General features: G+C 46.1%; 1 protein-coding gene across 2 annotated transcripts in view; it reads right to left on the reverse strand.

Annotated features, from left to right (window-relative positions):
- LOC119162298 (uncharacterized) overlaps positions 1-18,014 on the reverse strand; it is a 77,364-nt gene that overhangs the window by 51,240 nt on the left and 8,110 nt on the right. For both annotated transcript variants that reach the window (XM_075881628.1, XM_075881629.1), the window contains one exon: positions 13,393-13,517. In XM_075881628.1, coding sequence (XP_075737743.1) covers positions 13,393-13,517 — 125 coding nt within the window. The remainder of the gene's footprint in view (positions 1-13,392; positions 13,518-18,014) is intronic.

Here is an 18,014-nt window from a genome sequence, read left to right on the forward strand (position 1 = left end):
AACAGTCAGTGAATTTGCAGGGCGCGCAGGAGGAATCGTCACACTTCGACGACACGCAGTTTGTCCTCCAAAAACTCCACCTTCTAGTTTTCCAAGTGGCTGTCGAGGGGCACCAGAGCAGAATGTAAAGGCGAAGTAGTACAGCGGAAGGGCGACAGAGAACGACGGCGAGATGAGTGGGAAGAACGAACGTCACCGTGGGACCAAGGAAGTGAAAGCGAACGCCGTGGCGAGGAAATGTAGGTTACTGGAACGTAGGGCTCAGACCTCGGGGCACGGTCATTATCGTACGAAGAATAACCTCGTCGTTCATCTTGCTGGCGCCGGCGGCAAAAGCGGGAGATGTGTCCTCAAATGCCACAGTAGTAGCAGACGGGGCGCGTAGGGCGCCAGGCAGGGAAGTGTGCTTGTAGTGGTGCCTTGGCTGCCATCGCAGCCAAATGGTCATATACGATGCCCGCATGTACAGGTGGAATTGGTGCAGGAGGCCATGAGACGACATTGGCATATATAGGCATATGTAAGGGCGCAGAGGGTGGGGCACGTGCGACACTAGTCATTGACGCCAATTGATTCTTCATGATTTCCCGCAAGTTAGGAGGAGGCGAGCGGACAGATGAAGTAGGTGTAATGGCAGGAACAAGGCTGTGAAGTTCTCTCACTATGGTGTAAATTAAAGCCCGCAGCTTATGCTCGCCAGTAAAACGAGTGTCACGGAGGCCTTGGAAGGCGCATGGAATAAAGCGTGTCTAGACGTTAGCCCGTAGTGATAATGTCTTGAATTGTATTGGGGGTCTGAATGACGAGGGCATTGAAAGCGACAGAGTTAACGTCTTTCAGTAGGTGACGGATGCGGTCAGCCTTTGTCATGTCACTTTGGGCTCGGCGGCAAAGAATAAGCACGTCTTTAATATAGGATGTACAGGATTCGTCTGACCCTTGAATTCGGGTGGCGAGTTTCTGTTTGGCAGCTTCAGAACATTCTGCTGACGTGCTATAAATCTGCCGGAGTTCCACCTCGAATGTATTCCAATCGGGAAAGTCACGTTCGTGGTTGTGAAACTGTCTTAGCGACCTCCTTGAGTTAAGGTGACATAGCGCAGTATGTCGGCGTCATCCCAATGATTACAAGCGCTTGTTCTGTCGTAATTATCCAGCCACTCTTCGACAACTTCTGTGCGAAGGCCGTGAAATACCGAAGAGTCTCGTTGTGGTGTACTCACGACGTAGCGAGGCCCAGCAGGCTGAGCGGGTGGTGGGAAGAAGGTGGGAGGGGGTGGGTCGTTTTGCGCCATCTCTGTTGGCAAGCACAGGCGTAGACCAGACCGGAGCTCCAGAGGTGACTGGTAGAGCACGAAGACTTTCGAATCACAGCACGCTCCACCACTTGTCAGACGGCGTCAGGTACAAAGGAGCGATCATTGTATTTTCAACACAGATGCGTGAGCCAGCAACCGAACACGCGGCAAGAGACTACGATGATGATGATCACGATGACTTGTATGTGCAGGTGAAGATGATGAACTACACAGTTAGCCCTCAATATATATGAAAAAGTACATGCAGTTAAGGCACACATCCTTGCCCGCCTATTAATATCAGTGAAAGGCCTACTAAGAACAGCCGCAATTTGTGCACGGTCCCGTGGATGTGTCGTTCGACTACAACAGACTTGAAATATTATTGCGAAAGCAATCATATGGTCAGTCTCGGCTGACCTTTGCCGTCACCGCTGCTGCCATCATCATTCACGTACATGTATAAGTATGTATATATATATATATATACGGGGAAAGATGCGCTAGCCTCCTCTTTCTACATAACAAACATCACCTTTTCGGCCGGGGTCGTCTGCGTGCGCGCTTATCTCATGAGGGAACGAGGAGGGGGGCTTATGGTTGCTGCGCTATTGCGGCAATAATCAGTGCACAGCTTGTAGATCGGCAGCATGCAGAAGCTACTACGGGCTGCACTCTGAACACGAAAAAAACGGTGCCAAAAATGTACCTGATGCGGTCGTCTTCTCCTACACTAGCGCTTTGTAGAGTTACGTGAGATTAGATCTAAATGAGTTGACTGCCAGCCTCGCTTCATATAACATTGAATTTTGTCGCTATGGCCATGCCGCAGGAAACTTCCTTACTGAGCAAGCGGATGTTTACTACAATTATTATGGCTCTTGAAAATGCTAGCCTTGTTTTGTAAAACATTCGAATATGTTGCTATCGCATTCATTGCTTTGCCCTTTTGGCGAAACTGTGACTTTTATTCGAGACCTGATACTGTCGAAAATGTCAAAGTTACATTGTGCATTTATAAAGACACCCTATATATACTCAACTTCAATATCAGTAAACGTTCGGCGCAGGGGAATTTTTTATTTTTATGTGAGGAAGGGATTCCAGCAGGGGCCACCGAAGGATTCCAGCAGGGGGCGCCGACTAGTGCAGTTGTGTGAACGTCGGCTCCTGTTTCAGTAAATGTTTTCGGATGCAACTTTCAGTGGTGCGATTATATACAAATTCCAAATCCGGACGGAGGCGGTCTGTTCCATTGAGTCGCACGCGATTGGCCCATTCGAGCCGTGACGATTGCTGTGACGTTTTATGTGACGGGGAACGAGGTGTCACGTGACTGTTTTTCTCCGGTTTTCGGAGGTAGATGAAGGAACGGTCGGAGAGACCATCCGAAAGGAACCGGATGGATTGAAATGGCTGCAAAGTGGCATGGATTGGATTGAAATAAAAGGGCTTCGCGACTTTTCGGCATCCGAGCACTTAGACAACATGGGGTTTTCCACTGTCATGGTTCTTCGTCTCGCCTGTGCGGCAGCGATTCAGCGCGTCGCTGAGCACTTGCCACAGCCGCCGCCAGTCGGCGACCATGACGCCGTGCTGCAGCTCGATGGCTTTTGCTGCGAGCTGTGGATTCTCGGTCATAAAGGCGAGCACCAGCGCACATTAACCCTCGGAAACGCGGATTAGCCGCTGCTGCTGCTGGCTAGCGGTGCCGTGCCCTCCGCCATGACTGCACTCGACTGCGCCAACAACTTCGAAGGTTGCGCCGTTTGGTGGTGGAGATATGAGAACAGTAACTGCTTGAAACCGGGTTGTACTTAGCGCCACCACTAACCATCCCGCTAAATTTAGTGTTGTTTCAAAACAATTACAGTAAAAATACGTTTGGATTGTGCCGTAATGCTTCTTGAACGTTTAAAAACTAGTGCCAACACATTTTAATAGTGATCAATAATAGTTAAGTACTTCTTAACATGTTACTGATACTTTTTACTTTGCTCTACGGTCCCCAAGATGACGTCAAAATGATGACGCAAGCCTTCTTTTCCCTCATTGGCTGTTCGCTTCTCCTGATCCTCGCGACCGCTGCGGACCGCCCACTTTTTGATGTCACCGACGAAACGCCTCCGTCCAGATTTGGAATTTGTATATAATTGCACCACTGGTCCCTGTGGCTGAGCTTCAAGTCCTTCGATGCAGTTTGTGCTACCGATCACACCGATACCAGACTTTTCTCGGTGAGTAATGCCACTGTGAAATTTCTGGAACTTTTCTGCAAGGCCACGTCGAACGCATCCTGCGCCTCGCCTCGTGCGGCCGCTTGCGCAGCCGTGCGTTTGTGAGCAAAAACATGTCAATGCAAGTTGAAGTAGAAGCGGTGGACATTACCCCTGAAGAGTGCCTTGAGTCCGGCTGGACAACGGCCATTTCAAAGCGCAAGCTACACGGTGCATCCGAGCGAGACGCGCATGCAAGTTTGATACAACGTAATGGCGTTTCCGGCGGAGGTCGTGCGCTCACCAGCGTAAAGAAGCGTCTCATCGCTGCATGGAGACTGCCTCGCCTACCAAGAGAGCACTATAGAGTCATCGTCAGACCGGGAGGAGGCATGAACGTCAAGAATGTTAGTCAAATCAAAGTGGCCCATGCTTTGACGTTGGCAGTGCAACTGAGCCCGGCCGAGATAGCCGATGACATTGTGTGCCCCAACCCTACGCAGAACATTTTTGTCGTGAGTACACTGGCTGAAAAGAACGCCCGAGCATATTCAAAAGTTGAAGCAATCACAGTCAGGAAGGCCAGCTATGAAGTGAGCTCGTACTTGGCCGGACCAGACAACACGTGTAAGGGGGTCCTCAGAGGCGTCGACATAGACTTCAATCACGAGCAGCTAAGCAGCATGATTGTTCAACCGAAAAGTCCTAGAGCACTACAGGTCAAGCGCATAAAAAACACTACAACGGTCATCGTTCTCTTCGACGGCTTGAAAGTGCCTAACTACGTGATGTGTGGGCAAAGTATGTTACGGTGCACGCTTTACCGTAGACAAACCGATGCGTGCTATGCGTGCAGAAGGCTAGGCCTTCGCGCCAACCTGTGCCCAACACCAGAAGATGTGATTTGCAGAAGTTGCGGCAAGGCGTCGCCGTCCAAGGATCACGTGTGCACCTCCGAGTGTGCCCTATGTGAAGGGCCTCACCCTACAGTGGACAGGATATGCAGACAACGCTTTCAAGTACCATATGTAGATCGCCAACGAAGACGTGAACGTCAACGTACCAAGTCACCAGCATCGACTGGCACTGAGCACCTGCAGAGCCGCAGCAGATCGCCATCGAGAGGGCGCACTGGACAACCAGTGCCACGGTCATCATACAAGCGCAGTCGCTTCAGATCTAGGGGATGCTCGCGATCCAAGGTCCCATCTGCTGTTCGACTACAAACGCCGCCCGCTGGGGATACTCGCTTGGCCGACTTTGTCAAGGAAACGCCATCTATGGTAACGAGGAAAGTGCCTCCACTGTCAGAGCATGGGGCGGCTAGGATTGCACAATTCGAACACGAAAACGCTTTGCTAAGGAGCGCTTTTGAGCATCTTCAAGCAGAGGTAGCTGAAGTAAAATTGGCGACCGCGTCGTCGCCATCGCAGTCGCCTCCCCCATCAGGAACAGCAGACGTGCCCATTGAGATACCATCTGAGGCACCTGCAGACGAACGTCCCACAAAGAAGAGAGCTCTGTCCCAGCCTTTACGAGATGAGGGGCTGGAAGATGTTAAATCTGACTTTAGCAAGTTTAAAAACGACACAAAAGAATTTCAGGCCGAATTGAGGAACATGCTTAAGTCCCTTAGCGAAGCGTTCTCAACTGCATGAGGGTTGCAACTTTCGAATTCAAGAGAAATAGTGGGTTATCAGGTTCGACAGTGGCAAGTCCTTCATTTTCATCGGGTATCTCCAAAGCTAGGGCCACTCTAAAGGGTGGAAAGCAGGCCCCTATACGTAATGTGCCGCAAGGCAAATCAAACTAAAGTTGCAATCATGGCGGGTACGACTAGTAATAGTAACATCGTAGTTTGGCAGTGGAACTATTGTTGATCCCTACGTAAGAAGGCGGTCCTTCAGCTATTCATTCGGTCTCATACTAAAAAAGTCGGAGATTGTCCTACTCCAAGAAACATTGACGGACTCTTCTACTCTATCGGGCTATAGGTCCCACTGCTTATTCGGGCAAAATAAAAGGTGTATCTGTACACTTGTCTCGACGAAGTTTACCACCGTAGCTCACGATCGTTCTATGAGCCATAGTAAGACAGAGAACTTGTTTGTCGAGGTTATACCAAGTGGGCAGCTTCGAAACAGCCTCTTTGTTCTGAACATTTACAGTACTCCTAGGGACATGAGAAGGCGCTTCACGTCGCTAATATCCAGGGCAGTAGAAAAGGCAGCTGGGGCCCCACTCATTATTGCCGGGGACTTCAATGCCCCACATCAGGAGTGGGGATATCGCCACACTAACGCTATGGGTAGAGATCTCTGGCAGGCTGCTTCAGACTACAGCCTAACTCTACTCATTGATCCTTCATTCCCTACTAGAATTAGAAATTCATGCTCCAGGTACACTACCCCGAACATAACTTTCGTGCCGAACTCGAAGTCGGTAACCTGGCACAATCTCAACGAAAGCCTCGGCAGTGATCATTACATTCTCGTCACTTCGATGGAAATACAGAGCAGACATCCAAGGGAATTTCAGTTTACAGATTGGGATTGTTTCCGGGAAATCAGGGCGCAAAAAAGTGAGAACCGGAAGTCACCAGATTTTTTCTATCACTGGGTCGCACACCTCAAGGAGCATGTAGCTGCAGCTACCAAGTCCATAGTTACTGATCATAAGGGTGACATAATGGACAGCCATCTAGCCCATTTGCTCGAAGCTAAAAACGCCCTTCTTCGCAGATGAAAGAGACAGAAACTGAACCGTAGGCTGCGGAAAAAAATCGCTGAGCTGAATCACCAGATTGAGGAACACTGTCAGACGCTCTCTAGACAACAATGGGATGAAGTTTGCAACTCGGTCGATGGCCAGATGCGCACAGGAGGCAGGTGGAACTTGCTGAAACACCCGTTAAAAGAATCGAATTCGGAATCCAACTAGATGGGGGAAATAGACAAAATCCTCCATATGGCCAAACAAGAAGACTCAGAACAAAAAGTTTCCGAACGCCTAGCGAAAAGTTATCTGCCAGTTGATCTCTCATGTGATGCCGACTATCCCCCTTATGAGGGTTCGCACGTGGAGTCTTTGGATGAACCTTTCAACACGGCTGATGTGATGAAGGTTCTCATGAAACTGAATAGTCCATCAGCCCCAGGTCCGGATGGTATCTCAAATCGAATTCTGCGTAATCTTAACGATGCTTCCCTACAAATACTCACGAATGAGATTAACAAGGCATGGGAACAGGGCACTGTCCCGGAATCGTGGAAGCTGGCGTCAGTGATCTTTATCCCAAAACCGAGACGTCCACTGAACCTTTGTAATCTAATACCCATATCGCTTACATACTGCATAGGAAAGGTGGCCGAACAAGTCATTAATAGCCAGATTACTCAACACATTGAAGACCATGGCTTATTTCCGTACAATATGATTGGCTTCTGACCAGCATCATCGACCCAAGATGCCCTGAAATTGATCAAAGACCAGATTGATTTGTGGGGTTTAACGTCCTAAAACCATCATATGATTATGAGAGACGCCGTAGTGGAGGGCTCCGGAAATTTCGACCACCTGGGGTTCTTTAACGTGCACCCAAATCTGAGTACACGGGCCTACAACATTTCCGCCTCCATCGAAAATGCAGCCGCCACAGCCGGGATTCGATCCCACGACCTGCGGGTCAGCAGCCGAGCACCTTAGCCACTAGACCACCGTGGCGGGGCAATCAAACACCAGATTATCGACGTTCAAACGAGAGATGTCAGGGCAATCTTGGGACTATATTTAGAGAAAGCTTTTGACAATCCCATACTCATATTCTCAACTCCATCTCTACTTTTGGCTTGGGGCGTAGATTTCATGCATTCATCAGCTCTTTCCTCAAAAGCAGAAAGACCATGATTAAGATAGGAGATCTGAAATCAGAACCCTTCGTTCTTGGCTCCAAAGGTACACCCCAGGGTTCGGTGGTCTCACCATTTTTGTTCAATATCGCTATCTGTGAGCTTTCCAAGAGGCTCTTGCAAATACAAGGCATATGTCATACCCTTTACGCTGATGACATCACTGTCTGGTGTACGGGTGGCAGTGGGGGCTGAGTAGAAGAGGCACTCCAACAGGCTGTAGAATACACCGAAGCTTTTCTTAGTGGCACTGGATTACGACTCTCTCCAACAAAGTCGGAACTTTTGCTTTACAGACCTAAGAGAAGGGGTCTAAAGCCTCGAGGCTGGGTTCCCCTCCCAGATATCAATAAAGTGCTTCGCACCAGCACCGGTCATATCATCCCTAGGGTAGAGGTAATCAGAGTACTTGGAATGCTTATAGAGGCGAATGGCACAAATCGACAGACCATAAACAAGCTCACACCTAAAACGGCAAGCATGATTCCGCTTATCCTTAGGGTCTCCAACTCCAGAGGTGGCTTGAGAGAGGACAATTTACTAAGGCTATTCCACGCTTTCTTAATAAGCCACATTACTTACGTTGCTGCCATGCACTATTGACAAAGTCACGAAAAGGCTAAGATTAATCTCCTGATCTGCAAGAGCATCAAGAGAGTGCTAGGGGTCCCTTCAGGTACCAGTACGGAACGCCTCACGCAGTTTGGTATACACAAAAGTTGGAAGAGATCATCGAGGCACAGCATACGGCTCAGCTGGCCAGGCTCTCGTCCTCGGCTGCAGAAGAAGCATCCTGACAATCCTAGGGTATAGTGCGGTAGAAGAAGAACATAGTCAGTCTCTCACTAAGAAGCAAAGGGTCAACATTATGGTCGTTCCGTTCTCCCGCAATTTACATCCGCAGCACAACGCGAATAGGCGGAAGGCCAGGGGTGAAGCACTGCTCAAAAGTGTTCGTGCAAACCCGGAGTCTGCATGCTTCGTGGACGCGGCGCAATACGGTCGAACAGCAAACTTCTCGGTCCTTGCAGTTGACCACGCAGGTTGTGTTATTCACTCCGCGTCTATCAGGAACACCACTCCTGCTAAAGCTGAACAGGTAGCCATAGCTCTTGCTCTCCTTGACGACTCCCGGCAACACATCTATACAGACTCAAGAGCGGCAGTGCGAGCCTTTGCATCTGGATCGGTATCGGCTGAAGTAGCTTGCATCTTAGGTAATATAAATATTTCAGAACACACCATAATTTGGTTTCCGGCTCACCTCGGATCACATCTGGCCTCCATGATAAACCTAAACAAGATCGCCCACGCCCGAACACGCGAACTTACTCAGCGTGCTGGGCAGCCTGCGGGACCTTCAGACTCCAATGTAATGGTCTTCAGGGATGTTCTCCTCACTTTCAACTAGGTGACCAAACATTATCAGCTGGACAGAAGGATTTTCCCCCTTCCTCATAGGCAACTTTGTAGGGCCTAGGCATCTACCCTCCGCATGCTTCAAACCAGGTCGTACCCCAGTCTTCGTTCCCACAGCCAGTTTATTGAAAGCATTAATGCAACATGCCCAGATTGTGGCGCCGTATCTACCTTAGAACACATGCTCTGGCAGTGCCCCTCATCATTCGATTCTCGGCACATGACCAAAGAGAAATGGAGCTCTACCCTCCGGAGCTCAGAACTTGCACATCAACTCTGGGCTGTCCAGAGGGCCCACGACGCGGCGGTGAGGCTCGGCCTACCCGTTCCGACGTGGGAGCGGCCCGCGGCTCTACCTCCTTGAGTTAGTGTTCCTCAGGACTTTAATAAAGTTCTGTGTCTGTCTATATGAAGCAAAGGTCCTCACAAGCATGAGAGTGTCGATGCAAAGGGGGTTTAGATGTGCTCCCTCCCTCCCCCCCAGTACATATGGCCTGTTTCGGTGCCCTTTTAACAGAGTGTTTTAGCTGCCAATAATTATGATTGTTCACGAAGCCAAGTTGTCTTTAACTAATACATTGCCCGCTGTAAGACCATGCATTTCTGCTTAAGTTTACAATAGAAAAGTACTTTGAAGCACATCTAACTTCAGGTATTGCATGTAATAATACCGAGACTATAAATATAGCCTCACTGTGCTGACTGTTTTTTTTTCTCAGTTTTCATACCTACAATAATCATTTTAATTATTTAACCTCAAGTAAATAAATCATTTGCTATTTCTCACAAGCGCTTTTGGGTGTCACCTCTCAAGGATTATGACAGCGTGTGCTAGACATGCATGATAGACAGGCACAAAGAAAGCTGCATCAAAAAAAGCAAGCAGGGAAAGCCAAAGCGCATAGGAGTTCTTGCTTGCGTAGCGCTGTGCTTTCAGTACTAATCAACTGCAGCGCCGCCGCTACAGGCAACGTGGAAAGCATTAGGCAGCGAGGCACGGTCATGCCACTCAACAGTTCTAGTACACTAACTGATCTGTGCGCGTTGTAATTTGTAGGCTTGCGGGGTACCAATAGTGATCTCCCACTGTTATTATGATCGTTGACGTCAAGTGAAATAATTTCACACAGTCAAAACAACTGCGTCGGGCCCTCACGTGTGTGCAAGCCTGTGACTGCGAGTTGAGACTGCGAACGACGCGCTAGCACATTCGTGGCGACGTTCTTCTTTGCAAGCAACAAAGCATATCACTCGCTAGCTTCTCAGAACTGCAAACAGGCATTTTAAGCATCGGCAGCGGACCCCACAGTCAAGCTTGTTCACCCCCGCCCCCCTCCACTGCCAAGAATTGCTCAGAACAGTGGCTAGCAGTTTTGAGCGACGTCACCCAAAAATGCGGTACCAAGCACAGAGCGTGCCGATTTTTCGTCATCGTAGCTACACATTTCGCGCATCGTCACCGAATGCCGCCACCAAGCGCATCACGTGCCAACTGCACTGTCCACGCCGCGCACTCCACGGTCCTACGGAGTGCTGTCAATAAGCTTCTTTATTGCGATTTACACGTGCTTGGAGCCGTGCATGGTATCGCCACGAGCATCTATGAATGTTTTGAAACAATGAAAGCCTCGTAGATTAGCACTTCCGTGACCGGCCGTACAATGGTGCGTTTCCCCGCTAGAGTAGCAAAAGAGCATGTATGAAGCAGCTTCATGAATTTTTATATGCCCGTTTTGCATCATTAAATAAACCGCTAAAAAATTCCTGTGCCACCAATCTTCTGCCCGTAACTTTCTTATTTGGAAAGAAGGCACAGGCTGTGATGGTGTGAGCCATTTTTTTATGCAATAAACCTCTCTATATGTAAAAATTTTCAGTGATCATTTGTAATCAAGTATTTATTTATGTTAATAAAAGGCACACTGGGCAGAGACCTGAGAAATGGGCAGAGACCTTTGACAAGCCTGAGAAGTCAAAGATTACAAGACAAGCCGGAGATCACAATTTTTAGGTGTTTTAGAGACGTAAAGAGAAGTTGAAACTATGAAGGCAGTTTTTTCAACAGTTTTTTTTTGCATTATGCTCAGCCCCTCCATGAGGTTCAATGAAGAAATAATTTGACACTCATCAAGTATTTGTGGTATCGCCTTGATATTTGTATGGTAGCATTGTGAGGCCATTTATAGTGTCTGTGCCAATTTTCATTATTATACAACCAGAAACCATAAGGTTCGTTAAAAAAAGCCTGTCGATAGCTTCAACAGGCTTCTTCTTTTAAGTGTCTTATGGACATTGTGCATTGCTCATGGAAAGTTTAGCCAGGAATGACTGGACGGATTTTGATGCAATTTTTTTCCTGAATCCCAAAACAATTTTTGATTGTGTGAAAATCTTTGAATTCTTGTTTATGGCCCAGTTCTTTTTTTTTCCTCTAAAAGATGACTTGTACATGACACTGTTTCTGACAATGTGTGTAGGCCGCCATGATGACCTCTATATAAAAAAAGAAGTGATAAAAAAATTCTGAGATCGTAAAGTAAAAATCAACACTATTTGCAGCTTCCTGGCATGTTTTGTTACAGCGCTAGGCCTTCCACGAGCAGACCATATAAGTCGGACCATGTAGCACGATGTAACTTGAGAACTACTCAAGTTATCATGATGAAACTAGATATTTCCCTATTCAAGACACCCATGAGTATGCATGCCAGGTTTAATTGCTCTAGGTAAACAAACAAAAAACTTTTTTTAATGCCACCTCCCCCCTTAAAGTGTTCACGCACAGCGAGATTCAACTGTAGTGTATGGCGATAGGAAAGATGAAAATTTGTTTTTTTTTTAAGATCTTTAGCTTCTATGTATTTTAGCCTTTGTTCGATTTCTTCATCAGAGAACAATACAGAATTTATGTCTGGCCACTTAAGAGTTTTTATACTGCAGAAAAATTTGAAAATCGCACTTTTACTTTTGGCTCAGGATAGGAAATCATAACGCTTAGTGTCATCTTTTGCTTTAGTTAACTGTGTGTTTGAATATGGCTATCCAGTTAATAGTCACTCCAGTTATAGTCACAGTTTTTCGAACACTGGTAATGTAATAAGCTTTCCAGGCTGCATTCCTTCTCCTACAATCGCAATCTACGTTCCACTGAGAATCGAACCAATGATTTTTTTTATTGAACAATAAATTCTGACTTTTCTAGAAGTTTCTCGAACACTACAAATTTTCTTTGATTTTTCTTCACATGAAGCAGTGGATATGGAAGAAGTTGTAGACACCAAGCAATTCTTGAATATGCCAGTTACTAAAAGTACTAGTTTTTTTCAGCAGCAAATGCCACTGGATGAATATTTTTATAAATTATAAGCAGATGATCCCTATTGGCAGCAGAATCAACAGTTGATCAAGGAGATACAGTACAGCGAGACTACGGCTAGTGAATGTTAAATAAATTGTAGAGCAGGTTAGATCCCTCACAAATGTACAAGATCCAGAGTTTCTGGAAGAGAAGTTTTTGTCTAATGACCAATTTCACAGACGGTTAGCTCAGGAATCTGTTTTAAACACCAAGAAATATAACACGAATTAAAATCCTGTAAAAATTTAGAGCCCTGTCAGAATGGTTAGTACACTGAACACTGTAAGAATAATAAGTGTTTATAATATTTATCATAAATATCTGGGAAGGAACAGCCCTGCGACCTTGTAGTCTTCTTTACTTCCTTGTCCTCTTTTTTATGTCACAGTGGCACATACACGCAATGGAATTGCGCAAATCTCATTCTCTGCCCATGGAAATGTTATTACAATTATTGTCACAATAAATTATTCTATGGCTGAACAAAAAACTGTGTAAACATGGTGCATTTATGGATGATTCTTCATAGGTCAAACTAGAAAGGGTTAAACAGTGTCTGTGGCTGGTGAAAGCGTTCGTGCATTCAACAATGTAATATCACACAAAGAATGAAATTCTAGTGACAGCAACCTTTGACACTGAACTACTTCTGGCACAGTACCAGATGTACTGCTCCAGCAGAAAAACATAAGCATAATAGCTAATGATTAATGCAAGAAAATCACGAATATCACAGAAAATTCAAGCTTTAATTTAGTATAGGCTATTCTTAACTAACCTGATAATTTCTTCTTGATATGAGGTTAACACGACAGCCAATGTTGCGATTTCCTCACTGCCGTATTTGCCACGAGTACTAATCTTTTTCTCTCGCAAGTGTACATCTCCCAGGTCTGCATAAGTGGCACTGCCTCCTTGTGGCATTCTAAGGTGAAATTAGGTTTTATTGCCTTCGCGTGCATGCCTACTCTGCCACTTATACTTGCTTTATATAAACGGCAGCACAGGCACACTAAACAATATCTATAACCGCAGTGCTACTGAGCATTTTGTGAAACTCTGAGCAGGCATCACCAGTCAAACACAACAATGAATACTAAAACGGGCAGCACAAAGAAATTCACTCACGCCATTAAAAAATTCACTGAGTTGGTCTTTAAGCCGCTTTATTAGAGGTATAAAATAGGTATTACCTGGCAGCAGGTGATGGAGCTCTTTTGCTGGATCCTGGTCTGCTGGACATCAGGTCTCCGAAGTCATTATCAGGCAGCACAAACTCATTGTCATAGTTAGGAAATGGAATAATTTCCGCCTCGTGCTGTAAGAGAGTAAGTTCTGTTAGAATAGGATGTTATCAAGAGATAGACAACAATTTAATGCCAGATGCCATTTTTACCATTGTCACCACTTTGGTGCACATCTTTTTACACCAAACCTCAGCTTTTATACAGCCTTATGCTGCCCAGGCTGAAAATGGCACTGGTATAGTTACATTTTAGGTTGCTCGAAACAAAAAAAAGTTGAGCAGTTGGTAAGGATTCATGATCAAATAACACAAGCATTGAGACTGATTCTAAAGAAGAGATTATAACCAGTGATGTTCCGCACCAGATCAAAGAATTCCCATTAAGAGACATGAAAATTCCCTATTTAAGATTTTTCCCTGCAAACGTTCACCGAATATCCAGCATATTTCCCTGCACGACTAATGTTCCCTACTAAATTCTGCCCCCATCCACGCACACACATACTTTAATTACAAGTGTCTGACGTACAGGCGACTTTTGAAATCATGACTAGCCCCTCCACTGCCCCACAACAAAAGCATGACTTCATTAATTTATATACTGTTAGTACACTGCACATTATGGGGTTCAAGTCCAACACCAATAGTGAACAAGAAATCCCTCCGTGTAAATATTAGAAACAGATCTCAAGCAGCATACTTGCGTTGTGCATACGCCAGAACAGATTACAGAAAATGAAGGCGCACTGTGACCACTAATCGCTGGTGGTCACAGGAGATTTTAACCATTTTTAGAATTCCCTGCAATATCGCAAAGATTCCTTTTCCCTGTGGCTCAAAATGACAGGTGAAAATTTCCCGAAAAAGGAAAAATTTTCTGCACGAAACATTACTGGTCATGATTGGGTTGACAGTGTGGAGTTACTATCATCCCCTGTGAAGATTTGCCTCGTGGCACACCCGTGTTCATCATCGTCATCATCATTTAGTGCAATAGCGGTGGCAGGGCCACCTTGTGGTTAGACTAGGTGTCCGCACAGACAAGATTCGGGACTCTGCTCGACGCGGGGCAGCTGGCGCGAACAGTTGTCTCCCTTAATGGGGTCATGGGAGTGACACCCTGGGTCATCTCCTGTGGGCCTCTCATGGCGAGTGGAACGTTGGCGATGCCGGCTTCATATTACCCTGTATTTGTTATGTTAAGTGCATTATAATATTGCATAAGATTGTTATAGTGTGTCACTAGTGACATATTTGACTCAGCTAGCGATATAGTCGATAGAAAAGTAGTTGAATAAATGAACACGCTGTTTGGTGTGAACCGACCATGTCTGCGGTGTCTATGTCACCCAAGAGTGGGGCTCTTATTTCAAGACCCCACACGTTTTTGACTGTACACACTAGGAGTGATGTAACCCTCAGCTGGCTGTCTTCTGCACATAGTCTGCGCGGCTGACCAGGAATGCGGTTGTGACACCAGGCGATGAACATGCCTGGGACCTGTGCAACTGCCTGCAGCCCAGCTCTTTCGTGAGTGCTGGTTGGAACGAGAAGACGTCTCGGTGCGAGTGACACTTTCTCACACCCACCGCAATGTTGCTCGTTATAAAGTCATCGAGCCGGACAGTGCAGCAGTGTCGACTGGCGGCGGTGTCGTGGTACATAGACATTCTTTAGGGACATCTGTTGTACTCTTTCATGCAGCATGTGCAGCTGATAAATTTTAGTTTTTTGTGCTTTTGCTATCATCTCTTGTGAAGTCATTTGCACCTCGTCGCGTACGTGTCTCACAGATGGGCTGCATTTATTGGTAACAACCATCGAGCAGTAGGTGGCGCAGTGCTCGCGCAAGTTCATCATCACCATGGTCAGCACAGCAGCATTGGGGGCTGCCCCGTGGCAAGGCTAGGTAGCCGCGTAGGAAAACTTCGGGACTCTTTTGAGCACAGGGCGGCTAGCGCGAATGGTCGTCTCCCGTTGGCCCCTCGTGTTGAGCTGAATGTCAGCGACGCCCCCTTCCGGTTACCTAGGATTCGTTGTGTTGATTTAGTGCATTGAAATATTGTATAAGGTTGTTTTAGGGTTTTACTAGAGACATACTTAATTTGGTTAGCGATATTGACGTAAAAGTAGTTGAATAATTGCACAAAATGTTTGGTGTGGGTTGACTGCGTTTGCTGTGTCCGTGAGCGGGGCTCTCATTTCGAGACCCGACAATTTCAGATTAAAAAATAGCACGAAGTAAAAGGGAAGAAGGTGAAAGAAAGGAGCTTCATTTTAGAACTATAGAACAAAGAAAGACAAAAGATGTTGTGTTGAAGACAAAACAGAGAAAAGAACGTGAAGCAGAGGAAGTATAGAATGGACATGAGAGGGGACAAGGCTGGAAAAGAGAAGAGGCGTGAGTGAGAAATAGCACTAGCCTTGCGTTTTATCATTGATGTAATGCTCTGAGGATTGCCAATGGCGACTTGAAATGGGAACTCTGATACTTGCGGTGTAAAGAAGTGTCATGATTATCTCGGGTGTGCTTGCAATTAAGATAGTTTGAGAAGAAAGATGAGAGATTGTGGTGGGAAGGCACACACATTATCAAACCAAGAATGAAAAATGCACAAAATTAACGTAACACGCACAAGCACGAAAAACTCATCTAAACACTAAAATCAGAAAAATGAGCCACGTTAGAGCCAATCATAGCCCTAGCCAGCTTATAGACCTATTACTTGTTGGTAATCAACAGAAGGTGCCATCGATACATGTTGCTGAGCGTCGATGTCGCGGTGCCTAGGCTCCGCCCAACCATCCCAGCCAAAAGCATGCTACCACCCTCATGATCATGTGACAACTGGCGCAGCAAGCGCAAAAGCTGCCTCCGAGCACGGCCCGCATTTCTATGAGTGGCAGCCGCAACACAGGAGGTTGCATATGAGCCTTGTTGACGTGTAGCTATAGCTTTGAGAATCTAATCAAAGCATGAGGTATTTGACAGCATTGCGGCATAACGGGATGTGTACACATATTTTAATTTGTTAACATTGCGAAATCATCGCCGTTACAATAGCCTATAATGGACCTGTACATTTTAATCTGTTAGCATGATCAACATATTAGAACGAGTTCAGAACAGGGCAATCGGCTTCATTTCTAACAATCTAAGTATCAGTCTGGTGTCACACAAATGAAACTTAACCTCCCATTCCTTGCTGACACAGTTTCACAAATTCATACACTCAACTAAAACACTGACATGCTTGACACAACTCCACTCTATGTCACCCAGGCTTCATAATCATCTTAGCTTTTTGTGCATTTATGAATCAACACATGCATTCGATAGGTCAGAACTTCCACGTGCTGTCCGATGATGGAACTCCCTGCCAAATAGGATCCTATGTCTACTAAACATTAATACATTCCGTGACACATTAACCAGTTATCTGGCCAAGTAAGCGCAAGGCAATCGGCCATTATAGCTGTACGCCCGTAGTGTCACTTTAATCCTTCTTTGTTGTTATTGATTGCATCATTTCATAACAGCCCAGTGCCTTTGTTTTTCTCTTCATATGTCAAACAATTTATTGTATAAAATCTGAAGTTTGCTTGACTATGTTATTTTCTAGATGATGCCTCCTGTGATTTGTTTTTCCATTATATGTTTTATCTTTGATAGTGTTGAGATTTCTTTTTTACCAGTGCTGCCGTAAATACTTTCTATTGTACTACGCTTTGTCATTTGGTTCGTGAACGCTGTTCACGTAGTTGTATTTTGTGAACAATAGTGAAATTGCACTTTTTGTATTGCCCCCCTTACACTATGCCTCAACAGGACCCGTAGAGTATTTTTAAACAAATAAACAATCTCAGCACGTTTTCCAATTACAGTTTTCCTGCGATTTCTCACAGACGTGAAAACCTCATGAAGTGCACCGTAGCAACAATAGCCCTGCCCAATACACTTGTGTCAGGTGTGTCATAGCAGCCGCGTATAAACAGAAAAAGCTTAGTTTAAATCGATACTATCATTCATTCGCTGCTGCTTTAAAGAGCCACTCAACAGGCCCCATACTGAATTTTAGTTAGACAGTGGAAGTTGTTGGGTGTCCGATGAGAAACATTTTGCCACAAAAATGTTTCGGATCGGTTCCTCTCGAGCAGAAAAAACAGGTTTTTTAAAGCGGGGCGAAACGAGGATGAGAGGTGACGAGCTCGAAAATTTTGCCACTCCTCCGCGTAGCCTTAGCAAGCCAAAATTTCTTCACCCCCCCCTCTCCGGCATCCGACCAAGAGGTGACGTGCGCATGACATGCCCAAACAAGTCCAACCCCCGAGCACGCGAGCGGAGTTGCTTTCTTGACCAGCGTTATTTTGTGGTCTTCTGCCTGTTATTGCGAGATCGTTTGAAAACGCGGGCTTAGACGCGGTAGAATTGTTGAGCACAATGAGTGCGCAAACGCGTAAGAGCGTTCCAGGGCGGTCGTCTGCTCAATGCACTGACCGCAAGGACCCGAACGCATAGGAAACGCTGGCACATTAGCCCTGCATCTTGTAGCATTTCACGGGAAAAAA

Source organism: Rhipicephalus microplus, chromosome X (assembly GCF_043290135.1).
Source record: "Rhipicephalus microplus isolate Deutch F79 chromosome X, USDA_Rmic, whole genome shotgun sequence".
Classification (NCBI taxonomy): Eukaryota; Metazoa; Arthropoda; class Arachnida; order Ixodida; family Ixodidae; genus Rhipicephalus; species Rhipicephalus microplus.